We start from the raw sequence: 19,760 nt of genomic DNA on the forward strand, positions 1-19,760 counted from the left end.
AACCACCCACCCCGATCTACGACTTCTTCAAAGGGGAGCGAGGTGAAGAGACTGTCGGAGCGTGAACTCTAAGTAAAACGCGCCAAAGGTCTTTGTTTCCGGTGCGACGAGAGGTGGGGCGTTGGCCATCGCTGCCAAAAAAAAGAACTCAGCGTCGTGTTAGTGGCGGAGGAAGAAAACATCGAGTTGGAGCTGGAGTTGATGGAGGAGATCAACGAAGAACCGCTGCGGGAAGAAGAGCGAGTGGCGGAGATTTCTCTATGCTCAGTTGTGGGGTTGACCACCCTAAGACCATCAAACTTCATGGGTTAATTAATGGCGGGTCGGTGGTGATGGTGAACCCGGACGCCACCCACAACTTCGTAGCCTTGAAGGCGGCGGAAAGGCTGGCGATTTCGGTGATGGAATCGGCGGGTTTTGGTGTAGCATTGGGGAACGGTGAGGCGGTCAAGGGTAAAGGGGTCTGCCGGAAGGTGATGCTCGAACTGGAGGGGGGAATAGGGGTCGAAGACGACTTCTTACCCTTGGAACTGGGCAATTCGGACGTGATCCTTGGAGTACAGTGGCTAGAGAAGCTCGGGGTCGTGACCACCAATTGGAAGACAAGTGATGCGGTTTCAAGTAAATGGCGAAACAATGACATTGAGAGGAGACCCTTCTTTATCACGTTCTCAGGTGTCCCTGAAAGGTATGATCAGAGTACCGAGGAAAGAGGAGTTTTGGTTGAACTAAACCAGTTCGAGGAAACAGGGGATGGTGGAGAACAAGGAAACAGTTAGTGCCCATAATTCTTGAAGTTGCTACTGGAGAAGTTCAAGGAGGTCTTTCGGGCTCCAACAGGACTACCACCACCGCGAGGTCATGAACACGCCGTTTTTCTCATGGAGGGCAGCAACCCGGTCAGTGTTTGACCATATCGGTACCCTCAATTTCAAAAAGATGAGATAGAAAGATTGATTAGAGAGATGCTCCAGGCAGAAATTATCCGCCCAACCACCGGTCCGTTTTCAAGCCCCGCTCTTGGTGAAGAAAAAATATGGGTCGTGGAGGTTTTGCGTAGACTATCGTGCGCTCAACAAGGAGACAGTCCCAGATAAGTATCCTATCCCGGTTATTGATGAGTTATTTGATGAACTTCACGGGCAACCACTTTTTCCAAGCTTGACTTGATAACCAGATTTTAGTGCGACCGGAGGATGCGCATAAGGCCGCCTTCCGCACACATGAGGGGCACTATGAATTTTTAGTCATGCCATTCGGATTGACTAACGCCCCGACAACTTTTCAATCCTTCATGAATGATGTGTTTCGACCTTTTTTACGGAGGTTTGTGCTTGTTTTTTTTGTTTATGATATCCTTGTGCATAGTTTGAACCAGGAGGAACACTCACAACATTTAGAGTTGGTACTGGCAAAACTTAAGGAGCATCTTTTGTACGCAAATTTGAAGAAGTGTGAATTTGGGAAATCAGAGGTGGCTTATCTTGGCCATGTTATCTCTAGTAGGGGTGTGTCAGTGGACCAAGATAAGATACGGGCCTTTGTGGAGTGGAAAATCCCGGGGAACTTGCGGGAACTAAGAGGTTTCCTAGGCCTCACCGGATACTATCGCAAGTTCGTGGCAAATTATGCAAGAATTGCCCACCCTCTCACAGACCAACTGTGGAGAGATAACTATGGATGGACAGCAGCAGCAACCGGAGCATTTGAGACCTTGAAAAGGGCGATGGTTGAAGCTCTGGTGCTAGCGATGCCTGACTTTTATCAACCGTTTGTAGTAGAAACTGACGCCTCCGTGTTCGGCCTTGGGGCTGTGCTAATGCAAGGAGACAGACCAATTGCCTTCTATAGTTGCATCCTTGGGGTCAGAGCTCGCGATAAATCTATCTATGAGAAGGAGTTAATGGCTACTTGCTTAGCGGTGCAAAAATGGAAGCATTACTTGCTAGGAAGACGCTTTGTGATACGCACGGACCAACAGAGTCTTCGATTCATCACACAACAAAGGGAAATAGGAGCTGATTATCAGAGGTGGGTTCGGAAACTAATTGGGTTTGATTTTGACATTCAATACAAACCCAGAGTGTCAAACCGAGTTGCAGATTCACTTTCCAGGAAAGGGGAAGGTGAAATAGAGTTTGGGGCACTGATTTCGGTCCCTGGTATTGTCTGTGAAGATTTAGATGAGGAAGTTCAGAACGATTGGATGCTGAAGCAGATAAAGCAGGAGCTCAAAGAAGGGAGAAAGACTCACAAGGGATTCTCTTTTGCGGCATTCTCTTTAGCAGCAGACAGACTGTTATTTAAAGGCAGGGTGGTACTCTCCAAATCTTCTTCTTTAATTCCAGCAATCTTAAGAGAATATCACAATTCTCCAGTGGGTGGAGTCAAGACTTATCTCCGTGTAGCAGGGGAGTGGTTTTGGCAGGGAATGAGACGGGATGTGGCTGCTTATGTGCACGAGTGTGGAGTTTGTCAGCAATGCAAACTCTCCCAAAAGAGTCCAGCGGGCCTGCTGCAACCTTTACCAATCTCTACAGCCGTGTGGGATGAAATTTTTATGGACTTTATTGCGGGTGTGCCGGTGTCACAGGGGTTGGATTCCATCTTAGTGGTGGTGGACCGATTATCTGAATTTGCACACTTCGTTGGGTTGAAACTCCCATACACCGCGCTGCCAGTAGCCAAGGTGTTAGAATCCAACCTTCCTTTACTTGTATTTCTCCTTTCTATTGCTTTCTAGGATCTTTCTAATAGTTTTCTAGGCTTTAGGAAGAATTATTATGTTACTGTAATTCCAGTGTTCACTGGGCAGATTTAGCTAATTCAAAATAAACCTCTATGAGGGGTATGAACCAATACCTCTCATAAGAAGTTGTCTTTGCTTAATTCATGTGTTGTTGCTAGCCTTTATAGATATTGTGCTGTCGCATGCTTTTAAGCTTTCCAAGACCCATCAAAATCCCTTGCAAAACAGATACACTCCCGTCGTCGGTCCCGCTTGTGCCTGCTGTGCGCACACAAGCGCCTCGATCGACCCTCGACTCTCGCTCTTGTCGCCAATAGGCAAGAGTGCCCATTCTAAAGCAGACGTCCGCTCGTGCCCCAAGCCTTGATATTCACTTTCCGCACAAGGCTTGCGCCCTTGCCGCCCCATAGGCAAGAGCGCGCCGCACGGATCCGGTGTCAAAACACTCGGACCGTGACACAAGGTCTTTGTCAAAGAGATCGTGCGTTTACATGGCTTCCCTTCTTCCATTGTCACAAACTGTGATCGCATCTTCATGAGCGTGTTTTGGAGAGAGCTTTTCCGTTTGCAGGAAACAGAGCTGAAGAGAAGCACTTCGTACCACCCTCAAACGGATGGCCAAACGGAGATTGTAAACAAAAGCTTAGAGACTTATTTGAGGTGTTTCACATCCGAGAAGCCAAGAATGTGGGCAAAGTGGCTAGCATGGGCAGAATACTCTTACAATACTTCACCTCATCTCTCTACGAACATGACACCCTTCAAAATAGTTTATGAAAGAGACCCTCCTAAGCTGTTGAAGATAGAAGCAGGGCAGACTCAGGTGGATAGCGTATAGGAGTACCTGCAGGAGAGAGATGTGATGCTTGATGAGCTGCGTATTAATCTGATCAAGGCACAACAAGTAATGAAAAGGAATGTGATTTGTAGCGCAGAGATGAAAGTTTTGAGGAAGGGGATACAGTGTACCTTAAGCTACAGCCTTATCGTCAGAACTCCTTGGCTAAGAGGCCATTTGAAAAGCTAGCTGCTCGATTCTGCGGACCCTTTGAGGTTATGAAGAAGGTTGGGACAGTGGCGTATAAGCTTAAGCTTCCTCCAACGTGCAGGCTCCACCCGGTCTTCCATGTATCACAACTCAAAAGAGCCGTGGGCTCGCACTCATCCTCAGCCACAATTCCTGATCAGATGAGATCACACCTGAGTTGGAACTTGTGGCCACCCCTGAGGAACTGCTGGAAATTCGACACAAGAGTGGGACAAGAAACTACGCTGGAAGTGTTAATCAAGTGGCAAGGTTTGCCTTCCTTTGAGGCCACCTGGGAGGATGCAGCACTATTGCAGTAGCATTTTCCATCCTTCCACCTTGAGGACAAGGTGATTCTTTTGGGGGGGGGGGGGGGGGGGGGGAGTAATGTGATGACCTGGCAGAGGCCCCCAATCAAGATTACCTACGCAAGAAGAGGACAAGAGAAGCAGCAGCCAAATACAGCCAAACCAAGAGATGCAGAACCAACAGTCAGACAAAAGACAGTAGCAGACAACACAACAGCAACATTGGTAGTGGGTTGGTGGTAGTACACTTGGGTTAGCAATTAAAAGGGGGGAAGGCAGTAGAAATCAGTATTGAGTTTTGTGTATTTGAAAAGTGGAGAGTTGAAGTCACTGTCTTGGAGAGTGGCAACCTAAAGTTGCTAGTTTATCTTGTGACTTGTGTAAGCTTAACCTTCAATCAATACAAAGTGACCTTCCTCTATAATTGCTGTCTGTTATTCTGTGAAAATTGTGAGTCTATTACAGTATGAATACTTTTCATGGACTTCATAAGATCCCTTGAGGCCTATTTGGTGGTTACAACCATTTACTTCGGCTCTTAAATATCATTTTAGTTGGTTTCCTAATAATACTCATTTTGTTGAATCAAAGTTCATGCGATCCTTTGTGTGACCAACTAGTGGGTGTTATGGTTCCAAACTAACTTATGTGACCCCAAAGCGTTGGGCTACTTTCCATAAGTTTTAGAAACCAGGTCCATAAGTCTCAAATTTTTCCGATTTCGTATGTTATAATTTTCATTTTTGGGTTATTTTTAAATGTCTCAGATCCGAAGAGGTTAGAGGCCCGAATGCTTCCCATGGATCCATGAGATTACTTGAGGCCTATTAGGAGTTTACAACCAATTTTGGCTCGTAAATGTCATTTTAATTTGGTTTCTTACAAAACTCATTTTTTTGAATTGAGGTTGTTCTGAGACTTATATGACCATCTAGCGGGTGTTTATTGTTCTAAACTACCATATGACCCCCTTAAAAATTGGAAATGGTAAGAAAGTTTGGGCTGGTAAGGATAGGTGGGTCAATGGAAGAGTGCCTGAGTTTAAATCAAATGTCACACTACTCAATGCAGCGACATGGAAAGTTAATCATTTTATTCTTCCTAATGGTTCTGGTTGGAATCTTAATCGGGTTCATTCTTGTTTTGAGTTTAACGACGCCAGGGAAATTGTGGCAACAGAATTGCCTTCTACTAGTGTTGAAGATTTTCTTTACTGGCGTTTTCACAAGTAGGGTAAGTTTACTGTTAAAACAGCATATGCAATGTTAGCAGTGGAGGATTATGGGTTGGCACAGGCCCATCCAGGTTTGGATTTTTTTAAGATTTTGTGGGCTCTTAAGATCCTCCCAAAATGGAAGGTTTTTTTGTGGAAATTGTTTCACAATGGAATTGCTTCAAAAGTGAATGTTGGAAAGAAAGGAGTTCAGTTGTCTCTTACTTGTGATTTTTGTGCAAAAGATAACGAGGATATTCAGCACATTTTCAGGTTTTGTGACTGTGCGAAACGCGTTTGGAGGTATGGATCACTTGCGATCCATTCAGAAATCAATGAGAACCTTTCCTTTATTGACTGGGTTCTCTACTATATCCGGCTTTTTCAATGCCAGGATGGGAAGAATAGTGTTAGGGTTATTTATTTCATTGCAACACTTTGGGGTCTTTGGTTATCACGTAATAACCGAATATTCAGGAATGAAAGGGGTGAGGTTCTCGCAGTGTATATTATTATCAGGGAAGGTTTGAAGCAGCAAGAAATCTTTAGCAATCATCTATTTCCTGCATTACGTTTCCTACATCCTCCGGAAAATGATCCGCTTTATCCGCCGGGTTTTTTTTAGAGTGATACTTGCTGACTCAGAGATACAAGGAATAATGTCTTTCATTCAGGTTGATGGATCTTGGAAGAAGAATACTCGGATAGCTGGAATGGGTTGGGTGCTTAGTAATCCTCTGATAACATCGGATAGGATCTTAGGTGGAGCTTCTGTAGGGACAGCGAAGTCAGCTCTTCAAGCGGAGGTCCTTGCATGTTTGTTTGCACTTAGATGGAGCATTACAGCTACAGTTCGACATATTACTGTTCTAACGGATTCTCATATGTTGGTTGAAATGCTTCTCCAACAAAGCACGATTGACATTAACCTGCTTTGGACCATAACTGAGATTAAGCGTCTGGGAAGAATGTTCGACTGGTGCAGCATCCAAAAGGTAGGTCGAGATCAAGTTCAAGGTGCTCACGACATTGCAACCTCTGCAGCTGCAACTTCTATTTCTTTTGCTTTCTTTCCTTAATGTTTGTTTAGCACTTGTCAAAAAAAAAAAAAAAAAAAAAAACATTGGTCAACTTCAATTAACTTTTAGAATCCGGGTTATGAAAGTCTCCAGAATTGGTCTCATCTTGGGCTATTTTCCTTGAGTTTTAGAAACAGGTCCCAGAAGTCTCTCAAATTTGTCCGATTTCGTATATATATATATATATATATATATATATATATATATATATATATATATATATATATATATATATATATATATATATATATAATTTTCATTTTTAGGCCATTTATGAATTTTTCGGACTTGAAGAGGTTAGTGCCCCGTATGCTTCCCATGAATCCACTAGAGGCTTATTGTGTGGTTACAACCATCTATTTCGGCTCTTAAATTTTATTTTAGTCGAGTTTCTTACAAAACTCATTTTGGTTAATCAAGGACATCCTAAGCCTTTATGTTACTGACTAGATGGTGTTTTATGGTTCTAAACTACCTTATAGGACTTCCGAACATCAGTCAACTTCACTTAAGTTTTAGAATCCAAATCCTATAAGTCTTCAAAATTGGTCCGATTTTTGAGTCATTTTTAATTCACAAACTGACGACAAAGACCGTAATTAAATAGATACGCTCAAAAAAATCCAAGTCATTCCAAAAGCATAGAATCTGCAAATTGATTTTCCTCTTAGAGGCAAGTAGCAAATGAACTAGGTTAGCGTCCTTCTTGGGTCCGTTTGATGTTATGGAAATAGAATTCCTCAATTGATTTTGAATTCAAGTAAATGACTGGGAATCTTCCACGACTTATTCAGAAAGGTTGTCGGCCTACGAATGTGGTTTCGATCCTTTCAGTGATGCCAGAAGTCACATCAATCAACTTAACTTCAGTTTTAGAAACGGGGTCTCGGTTTCTCCAATGCTATTTCGTGTATACGCTCATTTTGTGGACTTTCTTTTAATTTCTCGGATCCTAAAAGGTGAGAGGCCCAAATGTTTACCATAGACCCTATGAGACCGATGGAGGTTTCTTTGGTGGTGGTCTGTTTGGTGGTTACAACCATTTACTTTGGTTCTTCAATGTTATTTTAGCCGGTTTTTGTGTCATTGGGAAAATTGTTGGGAATAAGTTAACCTTTGAGTCGTCTATAAAAAATAAGTCAAGCTTTTGATTATATCTGAATAAGTCTAACTTTAGCATCCATTAATTTTAAACAAGTCAAGTGATCGGTAACCACTTATACAGGTAAACGTCTAACTTTTTAATTGTATTTTTGTGCTTTATTGTATTTTAAGCTTATTTTTTGTAGATTTTTTTATCTTTTTATTTTATTTTTAGGCTGATTCTTTTTTTTTTTTTTTGAAAAAGTAATAATAAATATTTTAAGCCGATTTTCTCAAAAAAAAAAGTATCAAAAATTCATCTCGGAAAATGTGCCTTGATGAACGTGTCAAAATATCATTTCGAATAATGTGTTAAGAAGTTGCACCAAATATCGTGTCAACAAACGCTTTGAAAAGCCTGTCATTTTTTTTTAAAGTGACCTGTTACGTTACCTGTAACAACAAGTCACAAATTGTTGCTAAAGTTTGACTTATTCAGATATAATCAAAAGTATGACTTATTTTTAATAAACGGTCTAAAGGTTAGACTTATTTCCATCAGTTTTTTCCAAACTCATTTTGTTGAATCGAGGCCTTTTCAATACTTTATGTAATAAATTAGTGGGTATTTTTATTTTTTATTTTTTGAAGGAAGCCAAACAGGCACAAATTGAATTACTCCAAGCAATCAGCAATCAAACATACATCCACACTTGCTGGAAAATCATACAGCCAAACCCTCCTACCCTCAACCCATGGCAAGTAATGTGCTAGCTCATGGGCCGTTTTATTGCACTCCCTACTGACAAAAGAAAACGAAATATTAGAGAACACCTTAGAAACATGAATAATATCATCAACAATTAGATGGAACTGACTCCACCCCTCCTCATTCTTCTGAATTGCATTCACCAGCGTCAGACAATCACTCTCTACCATCACATCCACGTACCCGTACTCCCTCGCCAGCTGCAGTCCAAGCAGCACCGCTCTTGCTTCAGCCACCTTCGGTTCAAACACTTCCACTCCTTGCCAAGTTGCTCCCAGTTTCGCAGACCCGTGCTTATCTCTTACAATGACCCCCCAGGCTCGTACCCAGCCCCTCGAAGCAGCCTGCATCCACATTTATCTTGACCGTATCCCCATGTGGGGCACTCCATCGTGGCGTGACTATATTCCCCAGCACAACCCCGTCATCACCCCTTTCCACTCGCAGGTCAGTCATCAGCTTATCTACGTACTCTATTCCTCGCTCCACCTCGAATCTCTCTCCTTCCATTGTCCACTTGTTGCGGGCATTCCAGATAACCCAACAAAGAGCCATAAACATCGCCCTCTCCTCTACCCTCAGCTTCCTAAAAATCACGTCCACCAAGTCTGCGAAGGACCTGAACTCACCATATACTTCGTCACACACCCTCCTCTTTTCCCATACTAGACGTGCAAAGACACATCCAGTAAGGGTATGAAGAACAGTCTCCTCAACGTTACCACACACTCCGCAGCATCCATCAATGGCTGGCACCCTACGACTCAACCCAGCCCGAGTTGGGAGCACTCCCAAACACGCACGCCAGAAAAAAATCTTGATTCTAGGTAGAGTGGTTGCATGCCATATCTTATTCCACATTCCTGCTTCCACCACCGAAGAGTCTGCTCTCTCCCCCCCCCCCTCCTCCTCTCCAAAAATTGCTCTATAAGCTGATCTAACAGAGTACTCACCTCTCTTCTCCAAGTCCCAGTATAACCTGCCCCCAGGTAGGCGCGAACTCAGTGGGATACTGAGCACACGTTCTCGTTCAAAGGGTAGGAGATATTGAGTTATCTTGTCCCTATCCCAACAAGCATTGGGAGCATCAATGAGCTCACTCACCAGGAGGTCCTCATTTGCGCCAAGCCTTGGCGAGATGATCAGACCCGATTGAGTTCCCGGGATCCATCTATCCTTCCATACCCTCACTTGAGCCCCATTCCCTATCCTCCATCGTATGCCCCTAATTACAACCCACTTCGATCCCCAAATACTTCTCCATGTATAGCTTGGAGTGGAGCCCAGGTCAGCAGTTAGGAATTCTCCAGTAGGATAATAACGAGCCTTCAGCACCCTTTCCACCAAGCTCCCTTGACAAGTCATAAGCCTCTAAGCCTGTTTTCCCAACAATGCCGCATTGAACATTTTTAGATCACGAAACCCGAGACCTCCAATAGCTTTGGGCCCACATAATTTCCTCCATGCCACCCAGTGAATCTTCCTTTCATTCTTTCTCTGACCCCACCAAAATTGTGACAGTAACGAACGCAATTCATCACAGAACGAGGAAGGGAATTTGAACACACTCATCGCGTAGGTAGGGATAGATTGGGCCACCGCCTTTATCAGGATTTCCCTACCCGCTTTTGATAACATAATTCCCTTCCACCCTTGTAACCTCTTAACCAATTTTTCCCGAACATATTTTGTAATCACCTTTTTTGACCTCCCCACTACCGTGGGGAGGCCAAGGTATTTATCATGGATGTCTACCGCCACCACCCCCAAGCTCTCAGCCAACTCCTCTCTTCTGTTCAAAGGAACTCCCTTGCTAAATGAGACAGTGGTCTTATTGAAATTGACCATTTGGCCCGAAGCATTCTCATACAAAGTCAGGGCCTCTTTTATAGTATTAGCTTCCTCCATACTAGCCTTTGCGAATATAATACTGTCGTTCGCGAAGAATAAGTAAGAAACCACAGGTGCCGTAGGGGCCACCCGAACTCCGTGTAGGCTGCCTCTCTCCGAGGCCCGTCTCAACAACCCAGAAAGTGCCTCCGCGCATAATATGAATAAGTATGGTGACAATGGGTCGCCCTGGCGCAACCCCCTAGCCGGTTTAAACTCCGTAGTTGGGAACCCATTCACTAGCACGGCAAAGGAGACTGATGTAATACAATGCAAACACTCTAGAAATCCAACCACCATCAAGCCCTAATCGCTCCATAACTTCTTTAAGAAACCCCCATTCGACCCGGTTAGGCCTTGGCCATATCTAGTTTCAACGCCATCGATCCCTCCAACTGTTTCGAATTTTTCATGAAGTGAAACATCTCAAAAGCTACTAGTATATTGTCTGTGATCAATCTTCCTGATTTATTGAGGTAATGTCCCCTAGGAATGGTTTTAATCTATTAGCTAGCACTTTCTATACCAACTTATACATCACATTACATAGGCTAATCGGCCGGAAGTCACTCATACTCTCCGCATCTTTCTTCTTCGGGATTAAAACAATAAAGGTCTTGTTAATCCCCTCCTGTAAAGCTTCACCATTAAGAACAGCAAGCACCATATTTGTGACAGACGCACCCACAATGTGCCAATATGTCTGGAAGAATAGTAGGCACATTCCGTCCGGACCAGGCGCCTTTAACGGATGCATTTGTTTTAGTGCTTGGTGCACTTCTTCTTCGGAGTAACGGGCTCGTAGCCGCGCGTTCATAGAGTCCGAGACTCGCTGTTCCACTCCAGCCAATGCATCCTGCAAGTTTAAGCAACCTGGGGATGTAAAAAGAGTAGAGAAGTAGTTATTAGCAATCCTCCCCACCTCCTCATCCCCTACTCTTTTAATACCATCCAAGTCCACTAAGCCAGCAATGTTGTTTTTCCTCCTTCTTTGAGATGCCTTCCGATGGAAAAATGACGTATTTTTGTCACCTTCGGTTAGCCAAAGTGCCCGAGACCTTTGTCTCCAGTATATTTCTTCATGGTGGAGAAGAGAAGGTCAGCGATATCCCTGACAATCTTCCTCCTGTTTTCCAATTGGGCAGCAGTTAAACCTCCCTTATTTAGCTCCTTTAGTTTCTTCCTTTTCTTCCTCAACTCACGAAATTTCTGCCCAAACTCCTTATCACTCCAAGCTTTGAGGTCCGCAGCACAGAAGGCCAATTTATTGGCTACCGTAGGGCCTCCAATCAGCCATGCCTCATCTATTACTTTCTCACATTTCTCCTCTCCAACCCAGACCTGCTCGAACCGGAACGGCTTATCTCGCTTCACCTCCATCCCCTCCGTCCCTGCCATGGAAATTTTAATGGGGGCGTGGTCAGACCACTCTCTATCCAAGTTAACTCCCCTTGCTTTATCGAACACACTCAGCCAACCATCATTCACTAGCGCCCTGTCCAGTCTACATTGGACATTATCCACCCCCTCTTGACCATTATCGAACGTGAATTCATACCCCGAAAAAGGTATATTATGGAGCTCACAATTATTAGCCGCCTGTCGGAAGTTATCCATCTGCCAACCCGCTCTATCTCGGCCACCTTTCTTCTCACAATCGAACATGATCTCATTAAAATCCCCCATGCAAACCCATGGGGCTGACACTTGAGCAGCTAGATCCTCTAAGAGTTTCCATGACAGGTGTCTATTTTGGATCTCAGGCCACCCATAAAACCCTGTGAACCTCCCAGTCAACATCCCCAATCCCGACTCTAATCCATACATCGATGTGGTGCACCGACATTGATCTCAAGTCAACAGTCAGCTCCTTCCGCCACAACAACGCAACTCCCCCAGACCGCCCACAACTGTCCACCGCAAGGCCCTCATAGCCATCCATCTTGTCTTTAACTTTCACCATCTCCCCACTACTCAACTTCGTCTCTGATAGAAAGATCAAAGACGGGGCCTCCCTCCGAATCAAGTTACGAAGGCTGTTAAATGCAGGGGTATTGCCCAGCCCCCTACAGTTGAAACTCATGAGACTCATTGTTTCTGGCGGGGTTGGTGCTCGCCAACCTCCGCCAAAGAGAACTCCTCCGCACGAACAGGCGCAAAAGAATGGTCCAAAGACCCTCCAATCAACGCTTTCTTGGGAGGCCCGTAAGCATCATCTACCTCCATTTGGTCTTCCCTATCTCTTTTCCCCATTTGAATATTTCCTGCTCCTCCTGACTTGCTATTATGGGACCGATCAATTGCCCTCCTAATAACCTTTCTCTTCCCGCCACCCCCACTGTCTACTGATTTCCCTCCCTCCACGACCGGAACATTACCTTCCCCTCCTAGCCCAAGTTGCTCCTTAGGCTCTGCGCACACTATCGCCTTCCCCTTGCCCCCCTCCTTGTCCTCCCCCTCCCCTCTCTTCCTCGCCCCCTCTCCCGGATCGTTCTGCCCAACAGCAGTGTCGCTTTGCTCCCCTACTGCCCCCAAACCTTTTCCTACACCTCTCTTTTCTGTACTCTCCTGTTCTTCACTTCTCTTTTCAGCCTCCACTCCACTACCAGTCTTCGCCTTTGTCTGAAAGACCAACGCCCTTTTCCCTTGTATAAGAGAGTTAAGCTCCTCATCCCTGCTTGCCCTACCTTTACGTGGAGATGCCACTATACCCAATCCCCATTGTTGGCTTTTCTTCCCATTAACTACTTTTGCTTCCAGCATGCAGTCCCTTTCTGTGTGCCCCATTATACCACATCTGTAGCAGAAATGCGGCAACCTCTCATATTTGATCCTAACCTCCATCACCTCTCCATTCGTATTTCTGAGTTTTTGTGTTTTACGAAGGGGAGTTAAGGTATTCATATTAACCCTAGCCCGCATCGCTTTGTCCCATACAATCTCATTTTCCTCTACCTCCATCACCTCCCCTATCTTGCCAGCCAGTAGCTTCACATTCTCAGTCGATCTCCCATCAAATGGAAGGTCGTATAGCCTAATCCAGAAAGGGCATTTGTCCATTACTACTTGCGACGGTTGCACCCCACTGGGAATTTCTTGTAAAACAATGAGGTTATGGTCGAAGCACCATGGTCTTCCCTTTAGCACCTTTTCTTTGTCTTTCCAATGAAAGAATTGAATGACAAACAATTCGTTCTCAATCTCGTGAAAGATGGCTTTTTTAGATAGCGCCCATACCTGGTTCATAGTATTCTTCATTGCACCAAAATTGTACGACCGCGCCGTTTGTATTTTACCCACGAGAGAAAGTTCAATTCTCTCCTCAACCACGCTGTTTGTGCTGTTCACCAGTTCTACAATATCATCCTCGTCATCCTCTATTGAGAGATGTGCACAAATTTCTGATAAATCCTCTGCCATTAGGGCTCCAGTACTCGCCGAGCGCAAGGGATATCTTGGAAATTTCAAGGGTAAACTCAAACCCTAGCAGAGCGCAAGGGAGAGACTTTTTTGCAAATTAGTGGGTATTTTATGTTCCAAACTACCTGTATGACACCTGAATGCATCTGTCAACTTCACTTAAGTTTAAAAATTCGGGTCTCATAAGTCTCCAGAATTGGTCTGATTCCGTGTATTATTATAGCCTTCATTTCTGGGACATTCTAAATTACTCAGACCCGAAGAGGGTAGAGGACCAAACGTTTCACATGAACCCCAATCGGAGCAGAAAATTATTGAATCACGAGAAAGCTTCAAGTTATTGAATCCTGCATACTGTTTCTTTTATGTAAGCAGTCAAGAAACACTTTCTTTGTTGAGTTTGATCCATTTTGGCATAAGATCACCTAATTGGCTTGAATTGTATTAGTTCAACGGTTCAACCTGTTGTTGGCAAATTACTTGAGGGTGGACTGTAAAGACTGGTTTCTCGATAGTTTGGCGGTGTACTTTTCATCTTTAAGTCATATGTGTCATCCATCCAGGAGAAGGAGAAAATTCATTTTCTTTTCGTGGGTTTGAGAAAAATATGCTTGTCTCATAGCCTCAAGGGCCTGGTTAGGTGGGCATGTGGCCTCTAATTGTGCAGGGGTGAAAATTCCTCTAGCATCTTCTGGATACTGTAGCTTAGTTGCCTTTCTTAAAACAAACATAAAAGAAAAACATCATTCAAATTCTCTGCTGAATTTCATTTTGTGATTCTGCTAACTCTCTCTTGCTTCCGTAGGATTCATATGCTATAAGGAGCTACGAGCGTGGTATTGCTGCAAAGAACAGTGGCGCATTTTCTTGGGAAATAGCCCCGGCAAGATTTTCTTCTGTATTACATGCATATTTGAACCAGAAACTTTTATGTGATTTATCAGAAAGCATGAAAAGGCGAACGGGAAAAAAGGAATAGATTAACCTATAGGTAGCATGAGGCTAATGGATTTTTGTTTGCAGGTGAAGATTTCTGGAAATAGAGGAAAGCAATCCACGATTATCGACAGGGATGATGGTCTTGAGAAGGTACAGCACAATATCTTGATCATGTCAGCTTCCAACTCAATTTAGTATTGGTTGTTATCTTCACTATGTGTGCTCGGTTTTGATGGTATGTAACAGTTTGATCCTTCCAAACTTAAGAAGCTTCCTCCTAGCTTTAAAAAGAACGGAGGCTCTGTCACTGCTGGGAATGCGTCTCTTATAAGGTAATTTAATCTGAGACTGATGGGGGAATGCAATAACACGTATATATGCGATATCGATGTGTGTGTGTATGTGCGTGTGTGTGTTTAAATAACAGGATTCATGCTGTTGTGGTTATTCAAAAGCATATACATTAAAGAAAGAAAGATGCGTGCTCGATATTCTCCCCAAGTTATTTGATGAAGGGACCCACTGTTTTTTCACTGTTTGTTTTGCTTAATGTCTATATGCATTTTCATTTATGTCTGAATTTCTACAAACAGTGACGGTGCTGCTGCAATAGTATTGGTCAGTGGAGAAACAGCCAAAAAGCTTGGACTCCAAGTGATTGCAAAGATCAAAGGTTTTGCTGATGCAGCTCAGGTTCAGAAATTTCTTTTGCTGGCTATTTACATTCATATCTCTTAAATGCTCGTTCAGAAGGTAATTTTTTTCGGTTCTTCAAAACTGATTTCTTAATAACATTTTATGCCCAGGCCCCTGAATTGTTTACTACTGCTCCAGCTCTTGCAATCCCAAAAGCTATTTCAAATGCTAGTTTGGAGCCTTCTCAAATTGACTTCTATGAGATCAATGAAGCTTTCGCTGTAATACTTTCTATTTTTTCTAAATTCTTTCGTCTAACTTACCGTTCACATACCTTATATTCCCCGTCTGTGTGTGTAAATTTTCTTTATCTTAGATTTTTCTCTTTTCTACTTGCCTTATACATACCTGATTTTCCTTGTCTTCCATTCTTGTTTTCTGCAGGTCGTTGCCCTTGCTAATCAGAAACTTTTGGGGCTTGATCCAGTGAGTTATATCTATTTCATGTTCAGTTCCTTCTCAGATTGCATAACTATTAGTATGAGTCATTTTTCTGAATATCGCTCCCTTCCTAAAACCCCATTGCGAAGGAAAAAGTCAATGTGCATGGTGGAGCTGTTTCTCTGGGACATCCTTTAGGTTGCAGTGGAGCTCGAGTTTTGGTCACATTGCTTGGTGTAAGTGACATCTCATCTTTTGAGTTCAATGAACTTCATCAATCTTTTTACCTCTGTACATAGCGGAGAATCTGTTAAAGATATCACATATCAGGCCCTTTCTTTTATTTATTGCTTTACTAAATTGTCATCTAATATTTATTGCCAAGACACTGGGGTCTTCAATGTGGGTGTCTTTCTGCATGGATACACTTGAACAAATTCGTTAAGTTCTCTTCTCTTCAGCATAGACATAACTTAGTTCAAATTTGAAATTCGCAGGTTCTAAGGCAGAAAAGAGCAAGATACGGTGTTGCTGGCATCTGCAATGGAGGAGGAGGAGCCTCTGCTCTTGTCTTAGAGTTCATGTAAGCCTCTTGACTTTAGGGTGGTGGTTGCAAGAGGGGCTAATATCAAAAAAATTCTTGTTTGGGTAAACTTATACTTTTCTGCCTTACTGTAGATCAATGCCCAGTGCCAGTCGTTCAAGACTTTGAAACACTTTTAACTGGAGAAGAATCTTCCTTTGGAAATCCCTGGTTCAAGACTTTTAAATTCTTACTGGAGAAATGGATAACCTTCAACTGAAGAGACAAATGTAGGCATACAATTTTAAGAGTAACTGGATCTCCTTGTGATTTATGTAATCATATAATTAAGCGGAGATGATTAGGTGATTTACTCTAGGCATGTAATTGTATGCTTGTGCTGGTCAATGCATGCACTGTGAGAACGATTTGAGCCTCCAATGTGGACTAATGTATTGTTCAAGATATGTAAGAGTAAAGTATATAAAGTTGGCAGGAAGGGTTTTAAGTTTATACTCCCTCCGTATTTAAATAGGAGATACACTTGTCCGGGCACGGGTATTAAGGAAGAATCGTTAAATGAAATAAATAATAAAGCAAGTGGGGTTGGGGAAATATTTTAATCAAGTAAAAAAAGGAGGAAATATTTCAACCAACTAGGATATTCTCTATTTTTACTCTATAAATATTAGGTTCATGATCACATATTTTATATAACTTTGATAAGACATTAAATTCAAGAGAGTTTAATATTTGCCTATCACATAATGTGAGTTCCCGAGTGCATAAAACCTTAGAGAATATTCTAGTTGGTTTGAACCTAAGCCGGATTCGAATGTGTTGTGGACTATCTACGGAGGGGCGACATTTAGAGCTCTTTACTTGTTCTTGTTCGGTTCGGGAGCAGCTAGGGAAGGTACGCATCACATAGTATGTATACTAAATTATGCTAATTGACTATGTGCCAATTAATTTGAATTCCTGGTTTTATGGTTTTTCCGCATGAATTATATTGTTCATCACCTAACACGGACTTCCATCTATTAAACGCTGATTTGTCTCAACTGGTGAATATACTTGTAGTTGATAAAAGTTGTGTTTAGTCAAGAAGCTAAAGGCTGGTGAATGTATTTGTGGATCTGTCAAATGTAATTTTTTTGCATAATGTTATTGGCAACGGGTATGAATTGACGAGAATGATTATTGTAATTCTGTAAAGGAGAAAATCCATCTAACCTGGTAGAGCAACCTGTTGGTCACATTATTTTGTTTATGGTCGTTCATTCAGAATTTATGCATTTTGTGATTATATCGGAAACTGAAAGTAATTTCTTAATTTATTTTTTAACCATGTATAAATTGAAATTTCCTTGTAATGAGTTATATTGATGAACAAAGGGTGCTCATCTTTTTGCTGTCGCATAAGGGGATTCAAAATTCGTGCTTTACCTTATTCATGTTACTGAATTGAAGGATATATTGAAGTGTTATTCTGGTGTAATATTTAACGTATTTTCTTATTTATTCAGGGAGGTAGAGGATTTTAATCAGATACTGAATTTAAACTAGTCAGAGAGAATGCATAAGGTTCTGTATGGATCTAGAACAGAAGTCAGTAGCTTCATTCATTAATAACAATGATCCGACTGGCACATATGTAATTTAGCTGTTGTTTAAGTTAGCAAGTTAATATGAGGGGTAATTTTCTATCTTAGGTGGCCTTAGATAACACTAATTTTCATGAACATTCAATGGTTCTGTACATTTTAGTTGAACGGTTATGTACATCATTTTAACCCCGAGACCCTCGCTTTGCACGGTTTAGAAATATGGCACCATGTATATATTATTAAATGTTGCCAATGGTGTGGCTCCTGTTAAAAGTGTTAGCCGAGTTTAGCTCAAGGAAAAACCCCAATATTCAAAACTCATGCATATAAATTGAACTAGGTGTTGCATTATTTAAGATATGGATTTATTTATTATTTAGTGTCTCTCTAGTTGCATTATTTAAGCTCATGGTCGTGTTTCTTATTACGAAGTACTTGTTATAATCTCATTTCTTTGGAGAAAGTTTATATGAGCAAACATTATTGTGGAGATGTGGACTGAAATATGATGAACTTTTAGTATTATATACGTATGATCTAAACTTGGGCTTTTCTGATCTTTTCCTTGTCTTGTTATACGTCAGGGATTGAGCAATAACTGTGTGTAGTTTGAAACTGATAAAGTCAACACAAATCCTTCTCCACTAAGTTGTCTAAATCAACAGCGAAAAATGGCATTATTGGATGCCTCATTTTATTCCATGTATGTATATGGATAATGGACCCCATGGGTTTGTTTACACCTTTTTTTACTTTACATCATACAAATATTATAGTATAGCTTTCTCTACTAAAAGTACTATATCACTTTTTTAAATGTAAAGCCTATTTCACTTGGTAGAGCTTTGTGCAATTGCATAATGATGTAGGTTCGAATCCTACATAGGTTACTAAATTATATAGCTTGCTATATTTTTCAATAAAATAAAGTTTAAAAAACCTAATACATTTAACAACGGTTGAGCCTAACCGTTGTTAAACAATACCCCCTCTACAACAACGCTTTCATTTACAATGGTTGCCAACTGTTGTCTATTGCTACTTCTGACCGCTATCTTTTACAACTTTTGTAGTAGTGAACCCATTGTTGAACGATGTTGGGCAGGGCAGATTGGTTGTGGGCAACCTGGAATAGTTACTATACATGGTTCTGGTCATGCAAGCTTGGAGTGGGTCAAGGTCGGTCATAAAGGGGTCGTTAAGGGGTTGGCAGAAACACTCCAGTTTATAATACCATCACAAATCCATTAGTTACATTTATGAAAAGCAATTGATTGATATTTACTTTGATGTTTGTCATCTTTGTGCAATTTTTCCGTAGAAAAGTATCAAGTTCTCACTTTTGGCTTTATTTTTGTTGGAATATAATTGTTTTGGGCATTGGCAATGTATAAATGTTTCTGTATTTTCCTGACAATGTATAGAAAAGTTTAGGTTCTACTGTAAAATGGGACTGATTATGTGAGTTGTGGATTGGTTTTTCATTGGTGGGTTTTATAGCACTAGGAAAACAAGTTGCTATAGATAAAAAAATATATATAAGTTGTGAGGTGAGATAAATTATTTGGCAAAAGCTCCATCGTCTTGTAGTATTTGAATTTTCATAGTTGTATCTATGAAATTAGTTATAAATGTGTTGTCTTTGATTTTGATTTTAACTGAATTATATTAAACTTGTGTTGCAACAAGAACTTCCATAAAGATCATGATCATTGCTGATAAAAAAGCAACAAGCAGCAAAAGTTGAATGTTATTTTGTTGTCAAAATCTTTGTTCTCTCCGTAATGTTGCAATTCGTTTATGTTGAAATCAGTTTTTCTGCTGTATTTCTCAAGATTTGTTGGATTATTGTATGTATGTATGAGTTATTGATTAAATTTTTTGGTAATAATGATACTTCATATATGTTAAGTTTGAAGTTAGGATAAAATTCGTAGCTTGGTTAATATGGAATACAACGTTCAAAATGGCTATTAAATAAAGAATGTATTTAATTACACTTTTCGATTTCACATGTAGCAAGTGTTTGTGAATACAAATATAGTAACTTTCAAATTGTAATTATTATATTAT

The 19,760-nt window shown here is 41.6% G+C and overlaps 1 protein-coding gene across 1 annotated transcript in view; it reads left to right on the forward strand.

Moving 5' to 3' along the window:
- The window catches only part of LOC110782754 (acetyl-CoA acetyltransferase 2), a 31,881-nt gene extending 15,291 nt beyond the window's left edge, over positions 1-16,590 (forward strand). Inside the window, exons 7-15 of the mRNA XM_021986989.2 lie at positions 14,344-14,421; positions 14,562-14,627; positions 14,724-14,809; positions 15,071-15,170; positions 15,284-15,394; positions 15,558-15,599; positions 15,704-15,790; positions 16,052-16,137; positions 16,233-16,590. Coding sequence (XP_021842681.1) covers positions 14,344-14,421; positions 14,562-14,627; positions 14,724-14,809; positions 15,071-15,170; positions 15,284-15,394; positions 15,558-15,599; positions 15,704-15,790; positions 16,052-16,137; positions 16,233-16,266 — 690 coding nt within the window. The 3' untranslated portion in view covers positions 16,267-16,590. The remainder of the gene's footprint in view (positions 1-14,343; positions 14,422-14,561; positions 14,628-14,723; positions 14,810-15,070; positions 15,171-15,283; positions 15,395-15,557; positions 15,600-15,703; positions 15,791-16,051; positions 16,138-16,232) is intronic.
- Positions 16,591-19,760: the final 3,170 nt, after the last annotated feature.

This window comes from Spinacia oleracea, chromosome 4 (assembly GCF_020520425.1).
Source record: "Spinacia oleracea cultivar Varoflay chromosome 4, BTI_SOV_V1, whole genome shotgun sequence".
In the NCBI taxonomy this organism is placed as follows: domain Eukaryota; kingdom Viridiplantae; phylum Streptophyta; class Magnoliopsida; order Caryophyllales; family Amaranthaceae; genus Spinacia; species Spinacia oleracea.